This window comes from Camelina sativa, chromosome 7, assembly GCF_000633955.1.
Source record: "Camelina sativa cultivar DH55 chromosome 7, Cs, whole genome shotgun sequence".
Lineage (NCBI taxonomy): Eukaryota > Viridiplantae > Streptophyta > Magnoliopsida > Brassicales > Brassicaceae > Camelina > Camelina sativa.
This window is the reverse complement of record NC_025691.1, coordinates 7,643,717-7,661,295: the sequence shown is the minus strand read 5'-3', so window position 1 is coordinate 7,661,295 and position 17,579 is coordinate 7,643,717. Positions and strand designations below refer to the sequence as shown.

At 34.3% G+C, this 17,579-nt stretch overlaps 4 protein-coding genes across 6 annotated transcripts; all 4 read left to right on the top strand.

Annotated features, from left to right (window-relative positions):
• On the top strand, positions 2,979–3,962 carry LOC104700668. Its single transcript, XM_019227235.1, has 2 exons — positions 2,979–3,088; positions 3,250–3,962. Exon 2 carries the CDS (start codon positions 3,275–3,277, stop codon positions 3,509–3,511), a length of 237 nt encoding a protein of 78 aa, XP_019082780.1. The 5' UTR covers positions 2,979–3,088; positions 3,250–3,274; the 3' UTR covers positions 3,512–3,962.
• On the top strand, positions 9,683–11,889 carry LOC104700667 (probable serine/threonine-protein kinase RLCKVII). Of its 3 annotated transcripts, none has more exons than XM_010416201.1 (5): positions 9,683–9,999; positions 10,252–10,445; positions 10,550–10,739; positions 10,853–11,244; positions 11,334–11,889. In XM_010416201.1, exons 1-5 carry the CDS (start codon positions 9,846–9,848, stop codon positions 11,724–11,726), a joined length of 1,323 nt encoding a protein of 440 aa, XP_010414503.1. In that variant the 5' UTR covers positions 9,683–9,845; the 3' UTR covers positions 11,727–11,889. The 3 variants fall into 3 exon arrangements, with proteins under 3 accessions (XP_010414503.1, XP_010414502.1, XP_019083097.1); XM_010416200.1 differs by having other exon boundaries at positions 10,207–10,445; XM_019227552.1 differs by having other exon boundaries at positions 10,207–10,445; positions 11,357–11,440.
• Positions 12,009–15,150, top strand: LOC104700666 (DEAD-box ATP-dependent RNA helicase 40-like). Its single transcript, XM_010416199.1, has 7 exons — positions 12,009–12,253; positions 12,498–12,977; positions 13,088–13,176; positions 13,322–13,421; positions 14,037–14,291; positions 14,509–14,627; positions 14,722–15,150. Exons 1-7 carry the CDS (start codon positions 12,098–12,100, stop codon positions 15,002–15,004), a joined length of 1,482 nt encoding a protein of 493 aa, XP_010414501.1. The 5' UTR covers positions 12,009–12,097; the 3' UTR covers positions 15,005–15,150.
• Positions 15,256–16,366, top strand: LOC104700665 (psbP domain-containing protein 2, chloroplastic). The gene is made up of 3 exons (XM_010416198.2): positions 15,256–15,616; positions 15,696–15,851; positions 15,930–16,366. Exons 1-3 carry the CDS (start codon positions 15,317–15,319, stop codon positions 16,194–16,196), a joined length of 723 nt encoding a protein of 240 aa, XP_010414500.1. The 5' UTR covers positions 15,256–15,316; the 3' UTR covers positions 16,197–16,366.

Sequence of the window (17,579 nt, the reverse complement as noted above, 5' to 3'; positions counted from 1 at the left end):
GAAAACCTACACCAAATTTAAAGAACAACAGTAGACAAAGAAAAGCAAGTAACATAAACCATCGATAGAAGCCAAAAACACCAATACTTGAGTTGTAGACTTTTAAATATTACTCCCTCCGTTTCAAAATATAAGATGTTTTAAAAAAAAAATTTGTTTTATAATATAGGATGTTTTCAAGTTTTTATGCAACTTTTAGATTATTTTAGAATTTTCTATTATGCAGTATTGTTTATAATTGGTTGAATTTATTAAAAATAAATTTTTTTTAATCTACATGCTTTAATTAAAACATTGAAACGGAGAGAATATGATTTTTGTAACGTATACTAATATTCCCATGACCTAGCAAGTACTTTTCGTAACACTGGATCCAGCTAAGCAGTGTAATTAATAATCTAGTTTAAATTTGCTTTTCGAGTACTTTATATTTGTTTTATGTGCTTTTTGAACTTTTAAGATTTTCTTAAACACAAAAGAAAGAAAGTGGAAAAGTCGAAGAACCACAAATAACGTGCAAGATTGGTCTTTGCTAAACATTTTATATATGGATGTGATGTCGAGTATAAAATAAATAAGATACTCTTTATAGAGTCTTCGCTAGGGTGGTTATCCCAAGATAAGATCGCTACGGAACGCCCCCAAAAGCCTAGTCTTTAGAAGGAACGAACGGAAAGGATGGCTGAGTGGCTTAAGTAAGGCATTGGTTTGCTAAATTGACATACAATATTACATATAAAAAAATAAAACGCGTAAACCTTTGAACTAAATCACAAGACAATTCGATCTAAGGGGATCATGACCATTGATCTAGGTTGTGAATAACTGGGAGAAGCTATAGTGATTGGTGAGCTTATTGTCAGCAACAATGGAATATTAATAACTACGAGCATCTGGCTGGTGGTTTGTTTAACTGGTTTAAATTCCTTACTATGATACTAAATAAATGTATTCTCAAGTCTCTTTACAAAGATTTAGTTAATGTTCCATACTCCATACATGAACTATAACAACATGAATATGGTTTAAGCGTTTAAGATACATCGAGGTATAAGAAGACAAAAAGATAATCCCTCATTTTAAAACTTGCAATTATGTATAATGTTTCCTGCATTTCACAAATCATACTTCTATTCTATGTACATAAAAATGTATTCAGTTAAGGTAACTCCTTAGTTAAACGATACATCAAAATCTGAGCAAGTGGCTAATGGAAGGACGGTCTAATAACGTTTGAGATAACGTTTTATGTTTGGAAGTCACGAAGTACTCATAATTAATATGCTTTTATAATGGGGTCATAACAATTCAGTAAGGACGGTGGATGGAGTTTTTGACAATGTTTTTGGTCCACTCATATCTTATTGATTCGTTTTAATGAGAGTAATACTTGACAGCTGCAATGAATTTCCTAGAATATTCATTCGATAACGTTATTGATAATTTGAATTTTTGGCCAATAACAAATTTTGGGATGTTAATAAATCTTCAAGAAAATGTTATTGGTTGTGGAACTTGAAAGAAAATCTGGCTTTTAATCTGACTTGAAAATCTCTGTAATGTACTTTGGTAAGTAATTAACAAATAAATTAAACATATAGGATATACGTAATGTTTTTTTCAACCAAAATCTTTACACCTAAAGAGACACAAAAAAAAGCTAATGGAAGTTAATATTAGACATGATTAAAAATAGTTAAGTTGAAAATTTTACTATCAAAATATTTCCTTGAAAGATAACCCATGCATAGTCACATGATACCAGATAAATGCAATTTTATACCTAAACGTGTTGAAATCACATTTCCCCCAATAGGAAGACAAAACAAAAGAAATGTTTTCTACAACTACAACCAAAGTCAACGACCGAACTTGCTCAAGCATTTCCTCTCTTCGTCTTATCTAGAAACCATCTAAACTAAATTGTGAAAAGTACAAAAGCTAAACTAAAGTCAAATAAACTTCATATTGTAAAAACACTCCCCTTTAGTCAGTACGAAGTTCTTTTTTGATCAAAAAAAAAAAAAAAAAAAAAAAAAAAAAAAAAAAAAAAAAAAAAAAAAAAAAAAAAAAAAAAAAAAAAAAAAAAAAAAAAAAAAAAAAAAAAAAAAAAAAAAAAAAAAAAAAAAAAAAAAAAAAAAAAAAAAAAAAAAAAAAAAAAAAAAAAAAAAAAAAAAAAAAAAAAAAAAAAAAAAAAAAAAAAAAAAAAAAAAAAAAAAAAAAAAAAAAAAAAAAAAAAAAAAAAAAAAAAAAAAAAAAAAAAAAAAAAAAAAAAAAAAAAAAAAAAAAAAAAAAAAAAAAAAAAAAAAAAAAAAAAAAAAAAAAAAAAAAAAAAAAAAAAAAAAAAAAAAAAAAAAAAAAAAAAAAAAAAGTCAGTACGAAGTTCTTAATCTTAAAACATTTCAAACTTTATCCTCCCTTTATACTAATTTGTCAAGGCTTATGAGTTTATTATTGGAATATTCTATAAATATACTATGTATGCACCAACTCTATCGTTGATTCAATTAAAAAAAATCAATTAACATTTTTTTTCAGATGAAGACTCTCTTTTGTCTCTATTAGAGTTTGGCAATGGATATTAAAAAAAATATAACGATAGATGATTCCTTTTGTTTTAATTAATCAATTGCCACTAACCAAAATACTTTGTGACTTATATAGCATGAACCAAAATACTCTAACACACACGTATTCATAAACATTTTTAATTTATTCTTGATTCATGACAAAAAAAAAGTACAAGTTATTTATACAATATTTATGCATGAACTATATAATATGAAGACCCTCAAAAAACCATTGACCCACCATACATAATGAAAAAACACCGAACTTTACTACATTCATTGAACAAATTTTCTCTTTAATTCGAAGACCAATTCCTCCTAATCATGTTTAATAATTAATCAATTTGGATTTTGGAGATATCCTCACTCTTTCTTTGCCTATAAAGCTTATGTCCATCTCTCTTCTTATTCTTCTACTTTTCTTCTTCTTTTCTCAGCTAAAATTTTCAGTAATCCATTTTATTTTATTTTATTGTGTTTTGCTTTAACAAGAAGCAAGACTAAGCCCTTCTTCATCTGTACCTTTCTTTCTGGCATTAAAGAACCTTCTCTGCTTTATTAATTAAATTTCAGTTTAATTTTTTCTTTAAATTCTCATTTTTACATGTAGATTTGATTCTTATTACACACTCATGTTTTAGATTTGCTTCTTACACACACTTATGTGTTTGACTTGCAGAGAATCTTGTCCGTTAGATTCACCCATGGAATCTCCAGCGACCAAATACTCCACAGCGAGGTCCGTTGAGCTACCGCCTCGCCGCGGAAAGGTGAAGCGAGAGATCTTTGGTTTCTTGGCAAGTTCCATCGCTTCCGCTGTGTTCAAAGCCGGTGGAGCGCTTGGAAGGAACTCTCGAGGTGGTGGTGGTGGCTCTTCTTCATCCACCACTACTCCTCCGGGGAGTGGATACACCTCTGACCCGAACAACGAATCCACTTAAAAGCAACAATCATATATAAAGATTAAAGACATAATTAAGAAAGTGCCACCACCATGGCACCCTAAGAGGAAGCTGAGTGGTTCTGTTCGTTTTTGAAAACAGAACGCTACTTTTGTTTTCCTCCACGTCCGGTTTGGTTTTATGGTGGTTTGTTTTATTTTGTGTGGTACGATCCGGTTTAACTTCGTTTTTTTCGGTGGGTTAAACTGGGGAATACGTAATGGTGTGATTAATTTGCTTTTGATTATTGTTTGTAAACAAAAATATCTCCCTAATCTGTTGTTTCTGCGTGTTTTTAAAGTGGAGTAATGATGTCTTCTGGGAGATATATTTTTGTTTTAGGTTTGGTTTGGGTTTAATTATGTGATTTGTATGCTTTAAAGTGTCTGTGTGTATCTCAAATGCAGTGTATAATTAAGTGTGTGTTTATTAATTTTGTTAGCTTCTTTCTCTTCTTTACTTGGGGAATTTTAACTAAAGATGTCAAGAAAAAGTAGTAAATGGACCGTTTGGTAAAAAAATTATAATTAGAAAAACAAAACTATTTGAAAATACGTAAACTTACTTCAAAAGGTAGGATCGTTTGGTATAGGATGGACAAGACAATGAGCTTGTGTGATGATGACTACAAGCTTGATAACTGGTTATATAATTACTGGTTTTGGTTCTCTATATGATTATGTTGTTAAATATAACAGATGGACAAGACAATGATCTTGTGTGATGATAATGAATAGGATCGACATATGCTTGAAGATGGAAACAATCAGGTGGAAGATGAATCTCTCATGAGTGACTCATCTCAGCTTCATGTGAACAAGGTAGAACTAGCGTAGACATTAAGTGTTGGAAGAATTTCACAATAATATGAGAGGAAGGTTCTGATGATAAATATGATATTAGATGCAACTACCAAAAATTGCATTATTTCTTGCATCTGAATAGGAATGGAAAAAACTACTTTGCTTAGGTATATGAGAGTTTGTTCTAAAACTCCGGGTAGTACTCGTGGAAGTAGTAATAGAATGATCGATGTTGGTTTTCCATGAGTTGATCGGTATTGCTATTGTAGAGCATGATCTCCTTTACTCCTTTGTTGAATATAAAAGGATTAGGAAAGCTTTTCGATATGCCAATTCGGATATTGAGTTTTGCAGCAACAATACTGTAATTTTTGATGTTCTTAAAAATGTTGATAAGGAAAAAGGCAAACTTAGGCAGATTTTAAATGAGATATCCTGGTAGAGTTTGTTTTATAACTGATATGTGGAGAGTAATTACTGTGGAAGGTTATTTGTGTTTGATTGTTCATTATATCGATGCAAACTGGAATTTACAAGCAAAGATAATGGTCATTTTGTGCTTTTCTTCCACCTCATTCGGGTGTTGCACTAGCTATGAAACTGATGGAGCTTTTTAAAGCATGAGAGTCAGATAAAAAAGTGTTTACCATTACTTTAGACAATGCATCTCCAAATGATAATATGCAAGAAGTTCTAAAGAGACAATTTCGAAAGGATCTGGGATGTAGTGGAAAGTTTTTTGCGTAAGGTGTGCAATCTATATTCTAAATCTCATAGTTCAAGATGGATTAGATGTCATATATGAAGCTTTAGAGAAAACTATAGATAATATAATTGTTCATAAAACTTTTTTTAGTGATATTTTAGATAATTTTTCATTATTATTTTTATACCACCAATAATATGCTAAATGGTAAGATTGTTAATTTCTTTTCAGCAAATGAGGATATCAATAATTTTTCTTTTTGGGCAAATATCAATAAATATCCAAAATGAAAATAATTGCTAAATGATGTTTTGAAAAAGTATATAAATTTGCTAAAATATATCTAAATTTGTTGAGTAGTGATGGCCGATAAGACATTATCAATAATAAGTTTAGTCAAAAGTGCGATGGCCATGCCAGCTAGCAAACTACATTGAATTTTACACATTTTTCCATTTAGGTTGATCTCATCATTTATTTTCACACTAAATTCTTAAAATTACTTATAACAAACATAAATCATTATATTTTCTAAATAAAGTAATTTATGATATAAAAAAATAATTTAGTTTTTGAAAATTACAGTAACTAATAAGTATGATGAAAATGTAACAAATAAAAGTAGTAATTTAGTTAGAATACATATTTTTCTACAACCGCCAGGACTGACGGGGCTCAAACCCGCAGCTTCCGCCTTGACAAGGCGTATCGTGTTCATATTGTTGTATTGGTTGATGCTAGTCAAAAAAAATAAAAAATATAATAAATATATTGACAAAAATAGAGTTTTAAGAATCTCACCATTCAAATAAATCAAAATGGTTATACCATACCAATTGATGTAGTAATTTTAATAATAATACTAGGCAAACTTCTAAAAAATTGTATAAAATCAGTCACAATGTCTCTTTTCAATTTATTCAAAATAAATATTAAATGATATATGTTGTTAGATATTTAGCTAATTATATCTAAAACTGAATCAATCTATGTTAATAAAATAAAATAAAATAAAATAAATAATGATAATAATATGTGTAGGGAGTTTCATGAATAATTCCCCAAATCTATTTTATACCATTTCTAAAATCTCTTTATGATAATTGCTATTTTTAAAATTTAATGGCATATTAAAAGGACAAAAATATTTTTGGATGAGAGAGTGAAAATTTTGTTTATTAAGATGATGTGAATAATACAAAAAGTGCATTGCATGTGTAAAAGTGTATAATATTTGTTATGAATATCTTTTATGGTTTCTCAAAAACAATATAGGGCACATTTTTCATCCCTCATTTATTAAGATTAATTAATTTAAATGCACAATTATATTCATCCATCATACAAAAAAAGAGTCTCAAATGATTCTAAAATGTTGCATTTGAAAAATTTATAGACAATATTTTTTCGAGTATATATATAAAAAAAAGACAATTATGTTATGAAACTACTATATAATAGTGTATGAGACAAGAAAAACAAGGTGGAATAGAAGACAAGAGAGGAATATGAATAATGGAGTTTATTATGTTTGTTCTTCTTACTCTCCTACGTACACCATTATTATTCACTAACACTTCTTCCTATTTATAGTGAAGTAAACAAAACATGAGCCACCTACTCATTAGTTTACTCATTAGTTTTGGTAATGACAAGTAGAAAGATATAATGACAAATGTTACACTTTAAGGATTATGTAATACTACATGGACAAGTGTAATGATATGTGTTTGTGATGGAGTAATCATACTTGTGTTTCACAATAAATTATTCATATAAAAGATTTGTTTTCATTAGAGTTTGGCATTTGATTTGAAATAAGATGATTTCTTTTTGTTTTATATAATTTACAACTTACCTTCTACTTGAACTTGTTTATAAATTTTCTTTTGGTGCATGACCAAAGTATTCACACACACATACAAACACACGTCTTCATAAACATTTTAATGCATTCTTGATTCATGAATCATGATTAACTAACTATTTATACAATATTCCATAAAATATGTTGTATATTCACATTTGCACTCCGATGGTCAAATTATGGTGAATTTCAGTATGGTGGTATTGGTTACAGGCTTTCAATGTTGATCACTTAGATTTATATGTTTTCTCAATTCTTATGGTTCACCTAAGATGAAAATAAGATACAAACTGTTAGAAAAATTAAAATATAGGTAGGTTTATTTCTTCATCCTAATTTCATTTACCCAAATGCCTTTGAAAAAAAAAAAAATCGTTTACCCAAAGATTTTTCTAATTTGTACCTTCTTAAAAAGGGATTTCGCTCCTTGAGTACTATGAGCTTTAATTTATCTACAGACTCATGTATAAGCTAATTTACGTTGGTGAAAAAGAAAAAAGAAAGAAAAAAAGGTTGAAAGGTTAGAAAGAAAAAGATTTGGGCGGTCTAGGGTTCGGAAAGATTCACCAATTTAATCAAGCACTACTGGCAAAGCAAGCTTGGAGACTGCTTAAGCAGCCGGATTGTGAGCACTCAAGGAAAGTGCTTTGGCTTCCTTCTGGTGGAATTCTTGTGAGCACTCAAGGAAAATTCACTGGCAAAATTGGGACAAGCTCTGTCTTCCAAAAGATTTGGGTGGTCTAGGGTTTAGAAAGATTCACCAATTTAATCAAGCACTACTGGTAAAGCAAGCTTGGAGACTGCTTAAGCAACCGGATTGTCTAATGGCAAGACTTATGAAAAGCAGATATTTTGAAGAAGCTGAATTTTTAGATGCAATCATAGGCCAAAGACCTTCCTTTGCTTGGATAAGAATATTGTTTGGCAGAGAGTTACTAAAGAAAGGTCTGATAAAGAAGGTTGGTAATGGTAAGTCTCTGAATGTGTGGATTGATCCATGGATTAAAGACAATGGCTATAGAGCTCCATGGAGAAGAAATCAGATCTTTGAAGTAGGGTTAAAAGTCTGTGATCTGATAGATCCTCATTCAGGGTTCTGGAATAGAGAGATTTTGGAAGAGTTGTTCCTGCCCCAAGATATCACTAGAATACTGGCCATAAAACCGATATTTACCCAAGAAAATTATCACATTTGGCAGTTCAACCAAAGTGGAGATTTCTCAGTAAAGTCGGCCTACTAGCTCGTGGATCAAGAGGCAAGCACCACATTGATAAGGGAAGCTAATGTCCAACCTTAGACGGTCAAATTGAAAAAACTGATCTTGACCCTTCAGACCGACCCAAAAATTAAAGTGTTTCTCTGGAAGGTTATCAGTGGTATTCTGCCTGTGGCGGTAAATTTAAATGGCAGAGGAATGAGTGTTGATGAGACCTGTCAGCTTTGTGGTGAACCAAGTGAATCAACTAATCATACTCTATTTCTCCGTCCTTTGGCAAGACAGGTTTGGGCCCTTTCAGACTTTCCTTTTCCGGAGGCTGGGTTCCAAAATGGTACAATCTTTTCAAATTTCTATCATCTGCTTGAGAACAGAAATAACACAAGATGGTTGTCCAATCTTCGCAAAAGTTTCCCTTGGATCCTTTGGAGACTATGGAAAAACAGGAATGCCCTTAACTTTGAAGGAAAGAATTTTTCACCATTGGAGACGGTTGAGAAAATCAGAGAAGATGTAAAGGAATGGTATGAGGCTTAAATCCTGGAGAGGGAGGAGGAAACTTCGATTGAACAAGAGCGGTCTCAAGGGCTACAAGAAACAATAATGGTGGGCGGGCTTTGGAAAAAGCCACCTAAGGATTGGCTGAAATGCAATGTTGGTTCCTCTTGGTAAAAAAGAAATCAAGTTGCAGGGGGATCATGGGTTCTAAGAGATGATACAGGGGAGGTTCTTTTGCACAGTCGTAGGGCTTTTGCAAACATCACTTCCAAAGGAGACACAACTTTAAGAGTTTTACTTTGGTCTATGGAAAGTATGGCGAGTCATGGGGTGGACAATGTCATATTCTCATTCCAAGACAAAGCACTGGTTGGAGCAGTCTCTAGACCGATTGCTTGGCCTTCGTTTAAGCCGCAATCTGTGGCGATAAACAATTTTTTGAAACCTTTTAAGGAGTGGAAGTTGGAGTTGGAAATAGCTGCAGCAAACAGAGGAGCAAACTTTATAGCTCAGAGTGTCACTGAGGATATGAGATACCAATCAGATGTAGCTTCAGGGTACCAGAGTGGTTACGTACTGTCTTCTTGGAAGAAAGAGGTTTGTCCCCTGTTTTAATTGGCAGTATTTTGGTGATAGTTTTCTTTTAGAACAAGAAACTTTCAGGGAAGGTATTTTTTGGTGTATAAAAGTGTAGGCTCCCTTTTGGTATAGTTCCCTATTGTATAATATAAAGGGATTCTAGTTGTAGGCTAACTTTACCTGCTCTCTTTGGATAGTAGTTAGCTGTTGTAACTCATCGGTTCCATTGTTGGAATAATATAAATTTCAGACGTCAAAAAAAAAGGTTAAAAAGAAAAAGAGAATTAACCAGAAAAAGCTTTGACCGAGCAGCTCCCACATTTTTATCACTACTTTACAAAAGACACAATTTAACTGCACGAACCTCATTGGTTACTATTAATAACCCTTACGATGCACCTTCCCGCAGACAATAACTACGTTTCTTCTTTCCTTTAAAAAAGTTCAAATTAAGCATCTCTCTCACTTTGCCCTCTCCTCTTCTCTCTCTCTCTCTCTCTCTCTCTCTTTCGTAACTCTTCCTCTTCTTCTTTCCCCAAAAATCAGATTTTTTGTTTTCCCTTTTCCATTTTCCCTTTATTCTCTGTGTTAATTCTAAATCTCTAGGGTTTTTTTTCCTTCTCCAACGAGAGAGAGAGAGAAAAGCTTCTAGATTTTTTCAGCGATGGGTTGTTTCGGACGCACCGTGAAATCAAACAAACGATCAGAGCCCAAAACCACGAAGAAGAATGATGTCACCTCCCCAAAAAAACTCACCAACGATCCTAACATCGTTCATAAGAACATCAATCGAGACAACCAAACGCAACCCAGCTCAGGTTTTTCCCAAAAATCCGATTTTTATTTCTCTCAAATTCTGAATCTTTCGATGTGGGTGTTATCTGTTTTAGTAGTTTTCGATCTGGGTTTCATTTTGTTTTTTGTTTCGCTACATTGCATTAAAGCCGTTTCATTTGTTAGGTTTTGTTGTGTTCTTCTTTGTTTGTATTCATTCATGGATTCATCTTTGTGATGTGTTTGTGTAGATTGTTTAAAAGTTACTCTATGTGGAAATGTAAACGAGGAAGTAGATACTAAAGAGGAGGATCAATTAGCTTTGGATGCAAAGGATACTTTGGTTGAAGATGAAGTTTCAGGGAAGAAAGCTCAGACTTTTACTTTTGGACAACTCGCTGTTGCTACCGGAAACTTTAAGTCAGATTGTTTTTTAGGTGAAGGAGGGTTTGGTAAAGTTTACAGAGGTTTCATTGAGAAGATTAATCAGGTTTGTTTGTTTATGTGTCTTGTGATGTATAATCAAACATTGTGGAATGTGGTTAGCTTGTTAGAGGAGGATTTTTAAGAGTTTTTGTAATGGTGTTTCGATAGGTTGTTGCGATTAAGCAACTTGACCGGACTGGTTCTCAAGGAATTAGGGAATTTGTGGTTGAAGTCTTGACGTTAAGTCTTGCTGACCATCCGAATCTTGTGAAGCTTATCGGTTTTTGCGCTGAGGGTGTTCAGAGACTATTGGTGTATGAGTACATGCCACTAGGGTCTTTGGACAATCACCTCCATGGTATGTTTTATATACCTCAACTCATATAGCTTTCTCTAAAGCAACATGACTTGTTATAAACATGTTTTGTTGATTATGTTATAACTTGTTGTCGTATGTTCTGTTTGCTTTAGATCTTCCTCATAGTAAAAAACCGCTAGCGTGGAACACTCGGATGAAAATTGCGGCTGGTGCAGCGAGAGGTCTAGAGTATCTCCACGATACAATAAAGCCTCCTGTGATCTACCGTGATCTCAAGTGTTCGAATATCTTGCTCGATGAAGAGTATCACGCAAAGCTCTCAGATTTTGGGTTAGCTAAAGTAGGACCAAGAGGGAGTGAAACTCATGTTTCCACAAGGGTTATGGGAACATACGGATACTGTGCTCCTGATTACGCATTAACAGGACAACTCACATTCAAATCAGATGTATACAGTTTCGGTGTCGTTCTTTTGGAGCTTATCACTGGAAGGAAAGCGATCGATAACACGAGACCACGTAACAAACAGAGTCTAGTCGAATGGGTAAAGATAAAGTCTCTCACTTTATTATAAATTTTGCTTTTCCTCCTTTATCTAGCTGAGCACAGTTCACACTTTTGGTAACCTTACAGGCGCGTCCGTTGTTTAAAAATAGGAATAATTTCAAGAAAATGGTTGATCCGTTGATGGAAGGAGAATATCCAATTAGAGGAGTGTACCAAGCACTTGCAATAGCTGCAATGTGTGTTCAAGAACAGCCTAGTATGAGACCGGTGATCGCAGATGTTGTAATGGCTTTGGATCACTTAGCTTCTTCCAAATATGATCATGCTCATCATCATAGACGAAAGCATTCTAATGTGACAGAGACGAGAGGCGACGATGAAGAGAAGAAAACACTACCCGAATCTAATGTGACAGAGAAGAGAGGCAATGAAGAAGAGAAAATAGTAGTACCCGAATCTAATGTTTGTGTGGAGGAAGAGAAACAAGAGATCAAGATTTGCTCAGATCAAGCGACTTAATTGATCAGCAATGTTTCTTTATTTTGAACACAGAACAAAAAGAGATTGTTAGAATTTTTTTCTTTTGTAGAAATGCTTATTATGTAAGCAAACAGTTTTGTTCGATTTAGAAATGAAGAAGATGTCACGTGAAGCTATCAAATAAAAAACCGGTTTATCACAATCAATTGAAAGGTCCGGCTTTTTCCAAACCAAATAGCCCGGTTATTGATACTCCAAATGACATCGTTAGCCTTATAACTTCTCCTAAATTACAATTATACCACAAGTATATAAAGGTTTAACCCGGAACAAAGAATCCGGAAGCGAAGGCTAAAGTTAAGAGCAACGGCCGCCGCGAAGCTCTAAACCTCCAAAGAAGTAAAATCACAATGGCGAAAGGCGACGATAATGTGCAGAGGAAGAAGAACAAAGTGACGAGGAAGAAGATGAGTAGAAAGAACGATTCCGCCACTGTTTCTGCTCGCATCGCTGCCATTATCGCCGCCAAGAAACGCCGCAAGTCTGGCAAACGCAGCATGTGTCAGGTATCATCTCCTCACACTCTTTTACACACACACTATTCGATTCGATTTTTAGGGTTCTATGAATCTGTATATTTCTATTAGCTCAGCTTGAGCTTGAACGACTTTTGAAAAATTGGAAATGTTCAATTTGGTGAAGAGGAGTGTCTGTTTGAATACTCTTAGGGTTCGCTGAAACTGTAAATTTGAAATTGGAGATGTTTTTGGTGAATTAATGCATCTGGTTTTATATTATTGAATCTTATAGGGAATGTGTTTTAGTCTTCCTACACCTCAAGACCCATATAATGAGAGGCAGGGTAAACCTGATATCACGAAAAAGAAGAAGAAGAAGAAGAATAAGGTGAAGAGTAGAGATAAAGAAGACAAGAAACCATCTCCTATGTCTATTGACGGTGTTGAGAAGATGGATGGTCCATCAAAGTTTCTGATGTCAAACCTGAATGAGATAGAGAACTCGTTTCGCAAAGATGGCACATACAGCGAACAGCATGACAAGTTCTTGTTCACTAGCACTTGGGGAATTGAGTTCTGGAAATGTTTCTTATCTGGGAAAGATATTGTAGAGACAAGTGGAATGTCTTCTACTGTTGAACAGATTGCGTGGATTGTTTCGACCGCAGCAGATGCTATTGCTAAACGGGAGAAAGACGAGGAGGAGGATGAGTCGATTGGTAACAGCCCTTTTCTTTTGTACCTTGTGCCATCTCAGTCCAAAGCTTCTCAGGTTAGAATCATAACGTCTAGCTGCGTGACTGTTTTCTTTCTTTAGTACAATAGGCAACAGCCCTTTTCTTTTGGGACATAATGCAGCCATTTTTATTTAATCATGCTTAGGTTCGATCGGTTTGTAAGGCACTGAAAGGTATTGGAATTCACACAGTGAGCTTACACCAAGGAGCGTCACTAGATCATCAGATTTCCGGGTACATCTAACCAGTCCATTACCTGTCTTTTTCTTTTTGCAGTCAAGTCTCTTTTACATATTTTCCATGCTGTTGCTACATGAAGGATAGGATACTAATCTTTTTTTTCCTTTCCAATTCTGACAAGCTGCCTTTCGTGCTGTAGATTGAAAAGTGTCGAGCCTGAGTTTATAGTTGCTACACCTGAGAGACTTTTGGAGATTGTCAACTCGAAGGGCGTTGATATATCGGGTGTTTCATTGCTGGTATGCTAAAATCTTATCTCCTGTTTCATTAAACTGCAGTCCAAACATTTCCAAATCGTTTTCCTATAAATAAACGTACTAGGCTTCACATTGAGGCTGGTTGGCAGGTCTTTTTATTTATTATGAATGATGTAGTGGATGAAGCTGGTTGGCAGGTTTTTTTATTTGTTATGAATGATGTTTGTTAGGTTTTGTTTCTTTTCGAGCTTTCAAGAATATACCACCAACCAACACCATCTCCTGCCTGATTCTGAATAATTGGCTCAGTGTTTGTCACACTAGGCCACTATTAATTGCTTTGGGTAAATTCTTACTGGTCTTGGCGGCTTTCCCAACATCATTCCGAGTTTCCTGTTTTAGTGGAAGTCTGATCCTTATAGCTACATATCTACTTAGTCCACACCTTGCCATAAGAAGAAATGCTCATTTTCATGGCAGTTTTCTCTGTGTTTTCATGTCATGGAGGATATCTATTGGGTCTTAACTATAAATATGTTTCTATTTTTCTGGATATCAATAGGCCTCTCTTTAACTCTACGTATCATGCTATGGAGTCTCTGCATCCTATATTTAAGAGCATTCAACACTGCTAATTGGTTTCTCACACTTACACAGGTCATCGATGAACTAGGTTCCCTTTGCAGTAGTGGTTATCTAGATGCTGTTAAATCCATTAAGCAGGCCATTTCCAGCAAACACCAATCAGTAGTTTTCAACGATAGTTTTACTGCTACCACTATTCCGGCAGTCCAGGGTCTTTTGGGGAGATCAATCAACAGAGTTACCGTCAGTGATTCTGTTGCCAGCCAAGGCTCTTATATTGTCCAGACTGTAAATGTCTGTTCAACAGAAGATAAAAAGCTAGAGAAGGTATGATACCTTATTTTTGTATCTACAATACCATAGACTTAAAGTTTTGTGAATGTGAGATAATAAGAAAGTAAAAAGTTGTTAAAGTTTAGAATTAAAAACAAACAGTTACAGAAGTAGCATTCACTAATAGGGCTTACATATAAAAAGTGGATGGCTCTTCTACTGTAATATGTGAAGTATTTACTAAAACCAAATATTTACGTTTCTGTCGCAGTTTGCAGAGCTTCTGGATTCATCTTCGTCGAAGATAATACACATTATTACAAAGGAGGAAAGTTTCGGAAAGATAAGGGCTCTACTTAAGCTCAAGGGTATCTCAGAGGTCCAAAAGAGGTAAGAGCTTATCAACTTTACTGTATTATTATGGAAGGTACCATAGCTTTTGCCATACTAATTTGTTCACTTTTTCTTTTGGCTTTGGCTTCAGCCGGAAACCTTTGGCACACTTGATTGATATCGAACAGTTGGATACAACAGTTATGAGGGACTTTGAAACCGTTCTACTTCCAGATTTTTTCCCATCGATCGAAATTTACACTCAGATTCTGACAAGCATGGCTAGAGAGAGCGTTCACGGTGTACTTCAAAGCTTTATAACAAAAAAGGAGGCCAAGTCTTATCAAGCTGGACCATTGGTGAATGTCCTGGAGAGTTGTGCTCAGAACGTGCCTGATCCTTGGAAGAATTTATCTGTTGCTATGTCTGATTAATCAGATGTTCTCCAAAAGCATTTTTGTTTGTTCCATTGAAGTTTAAGCTGCAGAAAATTTTGGGTAAAATGAAATTTCACTGTGAGTTTTTGAGTAAACCATCAAAGATTTGGGCTAATGATTCATTTTTTTTTGTTTGGCTGATATTTCTTCTTCTTAATCCGGATAGACCAAACCGATCTAAACCGATGTATATCGATGTGTACCATCGAATGTAGATTGGTAGCTATTTGTGTAAAACTAAAAGATCCGAATAAACCAAAGATTGGGACTTTAACGGCAAACATGTGATAAGGAGGAGGAGGAAGCAAAATGTGGTCGTCAAGCTTCTTAGCTTCTCCTCACTTGCCTTCTCCTCCCAAATTGGCTCTCTTCTCATCATCACCGTCTTTATCTCATCACAAGATCCATAAGCAGCAGATACTCTGCTTTACCCAGAATCCTTCATCCACCAATGGCATCAATCTCAGCAAGAGACACCTAAATCTCTCGATTCTCACTCTTTTATTCAATGGGCTCTTATTGGATAAGGCCAAATCAACCGCAGACCTTCAAAGATACACTGATTCCAACAATGGCTTCACTCTTCTCATACCCTCTTCTTATACCAAGGTACAATTCGAAACTGAGTTACAAAAAATTTGTGTATTCACTCACTCCAAATGCTAATTAATGAATGGGGAATTTAAAGGTAGAGAAAGCAGGAGCCAATGCTCTGTTTGAAGAACAAAACAATGGAAGCAACAATATTGGAGTTGTAGTGAGTCCTGTCCGTATAAAGAGTCTTGAAGACTTTGGTGATCCTCAATTTGTAGCTGATAAGCTCATTAACGCTGAGAAACGAAAGGTTCGTCTCCTTCTCAAAACCCCTAATAGAAAATGTGTTTTGGTGGAAAGCTTTATGTGGGTTTTGTTTGAAAATTAGGAAAGTACAAAGGAAGCTGAAGTTGTATCATTTGGAGAGAGATCAGGACAAGGACAACAACAACAACAAGTGTATGAGTTTGAATACAAGATTGATAGCACGAGAGGAGGGATCAAGAGGGTTTTCTCGGCTGCATTTGTGAGTTCTAAGAAGCTTTATCTATTGAACGTTGTTCATTCAGACAAACCAGAGAACCCTTTGGATTCAAGTACGAGGATGTTGTTGGAACAAGTTCTTCACTCCTTTGATGCTCTGCCTCTCACATGACACGACTCGCCCCCAAATAAAAACTATGTTTCTTGTTGATGGGCTCATTCTTGCGTTGATGGGCTTTTGTTGAACCCAATAAATCTGAGATTTCATTTGTTACAAATACTGTTTTCCTAATTTTTGTGTGTGAATAACATGCAAATACAAGTTTTGAATTCCGATAATGACACAACAATAACACTATTGTAATCGACTTATAATTGCTGTATCATATATATGTATTTGTTTGAAAGCCTAAATGAAAACAAAATCTTTCACAAAATAATTAACTGTTTAGTAGTTTTTTTTTTGTCAGACAAATTAAATGATATATACGTATAAAATAAGAAAGAAGAAGATGTGTGACACTTATGACAATTTGTGATTAATTTTGGGATAGAATTATCATATCTTACGGTCTATATGTTTTTCTGTTTATCAACAGTAACTAAGGAGAGAAACTAATTTTTTTTCCACACCGACGATAATGATAATAATAATTCTAATATTTTCACCTTAAATAATTCACCAAGTAGACAAACATAGGTGAAATCTTAATTTTTCCCTATTGAACATAATAAATTCTCTACATTTTGGTTTTGACCGCTCCTGTTGTGGTCATTCATGTATTCATTTTTTTTCAAACATGAGATATCATATATATAGATATATGGCATATAATGCGATAAGGTATATATATTCATGCAAAAAAAAAGATGCGATAAGAGTATATATATCTGTATACTTACCATATACTATATGGTTAGTTAATTCGTGATGTGATTGTTCATGTACAATATAAAAGTTTTTATGAGTTATTACGATTGCATGAACTTATAACTATATAGAAGTCGTTTCATATAATAGTTTTGTTGAACGATTGACGTATCGATCAGGCAAGCTCTGATGCAGTTAACTATATTAATTTAAATTTCTCCAAACTGAAAATTATAATTATGCTAAATAAATTTGTTATTTCTGTCTGAAACATCACATTTTAACATAATGTTTTGTAAGTACGTTTAAAATAATCCATTAATCACACGAGGTGCGAAACAATGAACACATCGGCTACGGGAAGCTGATTAGAGACAAAATCTTCTGGGAAGCAGATTTCCGTTCCACGGGAAGCTGCATTTGGAAGGGTTTGTTAAAGCTACGTCCACTTGCAAGGCCGTATGTGTTCTGCAAAGTCCACTCAGGAGAACAAGCCTTGTTTTGGCACGACAACTGGACGGGACTTGGTCCCCTAATGGGTGTCATCGGGGATCAGGGTCCAAGAGTCACGGGTATCCCTTACCAAGCTAGGGTGTGTGAAGCCTCAAGAAACAACAGCTGGACTCTCCCCAGAAGTCGACACCCACTTGTTCTTTTGCTTCGAGCTTGCCTACAAGGACACAA

Coding starts and splice junctions, on each gene's coding strand:
- LOC104700668 (XM_019227235.1), top strand. CDS start 3,275: ATGGAATCTCCAGCGACCAAATACTCCACAGCGAGGTCCGTTGAGCTA.
- LOC104700665 (XM_010416198.2), top strand. CDS start 15,317: ATGTGGTCGTCAAGCTTCTTAGCTTCTCCTCACTTGCCTTCTCCTCCC. Junction 15,617..15,695: donor TACCCTCTTCTTATACCAAG/GTACAATTCGAA, acceptor GGGAATTTAAAG/GTAGAGAAAGCAGGAGCCAA. Junction 15,852..15,929: donor TTAACGCTGAGAAACGAAAG/GTTCGTCTCCTT, acceptor TTTGAAAATTAG/GAAAGTACAAAGGAAGCTGA.
- LOC104700666 (XM_010416199.1), top strand. CDS start 12,098: ATGGCGAAAGGCGACGATAATGTGCAGAGGAAGAAGAACAAAGTGACG. Junction 12,254..12,497: donor GCAAACGCAGCATGTGTCAG/GTATCATCTCCT, acceptor TGAATCTTATAG/GGAATGTGTTTTAGTCTTCC. Junction 13,177..13,321: donor CTAGATCATCAGATTTCCGG/GTACATCTAACC, acceptor TTCGTGCTGTAG/ATTGAAAAGTGTCGAGCCTG.
- LOC104700667 (XM_010416200.1), top strand. CDS start 9,846: ATGGGTTGTTTCGGACGCACCGTGAAATCAAACAAACGATCAGAGCCC. Junction 10,446..10,549: donor TCATTGAGAAGATTAATCAG/GTTTGTTTGTTT, acceptor GTGTTTCGATAG/GTTGTTGCGATTAAGCAACT. Junction 10,740..10,852: donor TTTGGACAATCACCTCCATG/GTATGTTTTATA, acceptor TGTTTGCTTTAG/ATCTTCCTCATAGTAAAAAA.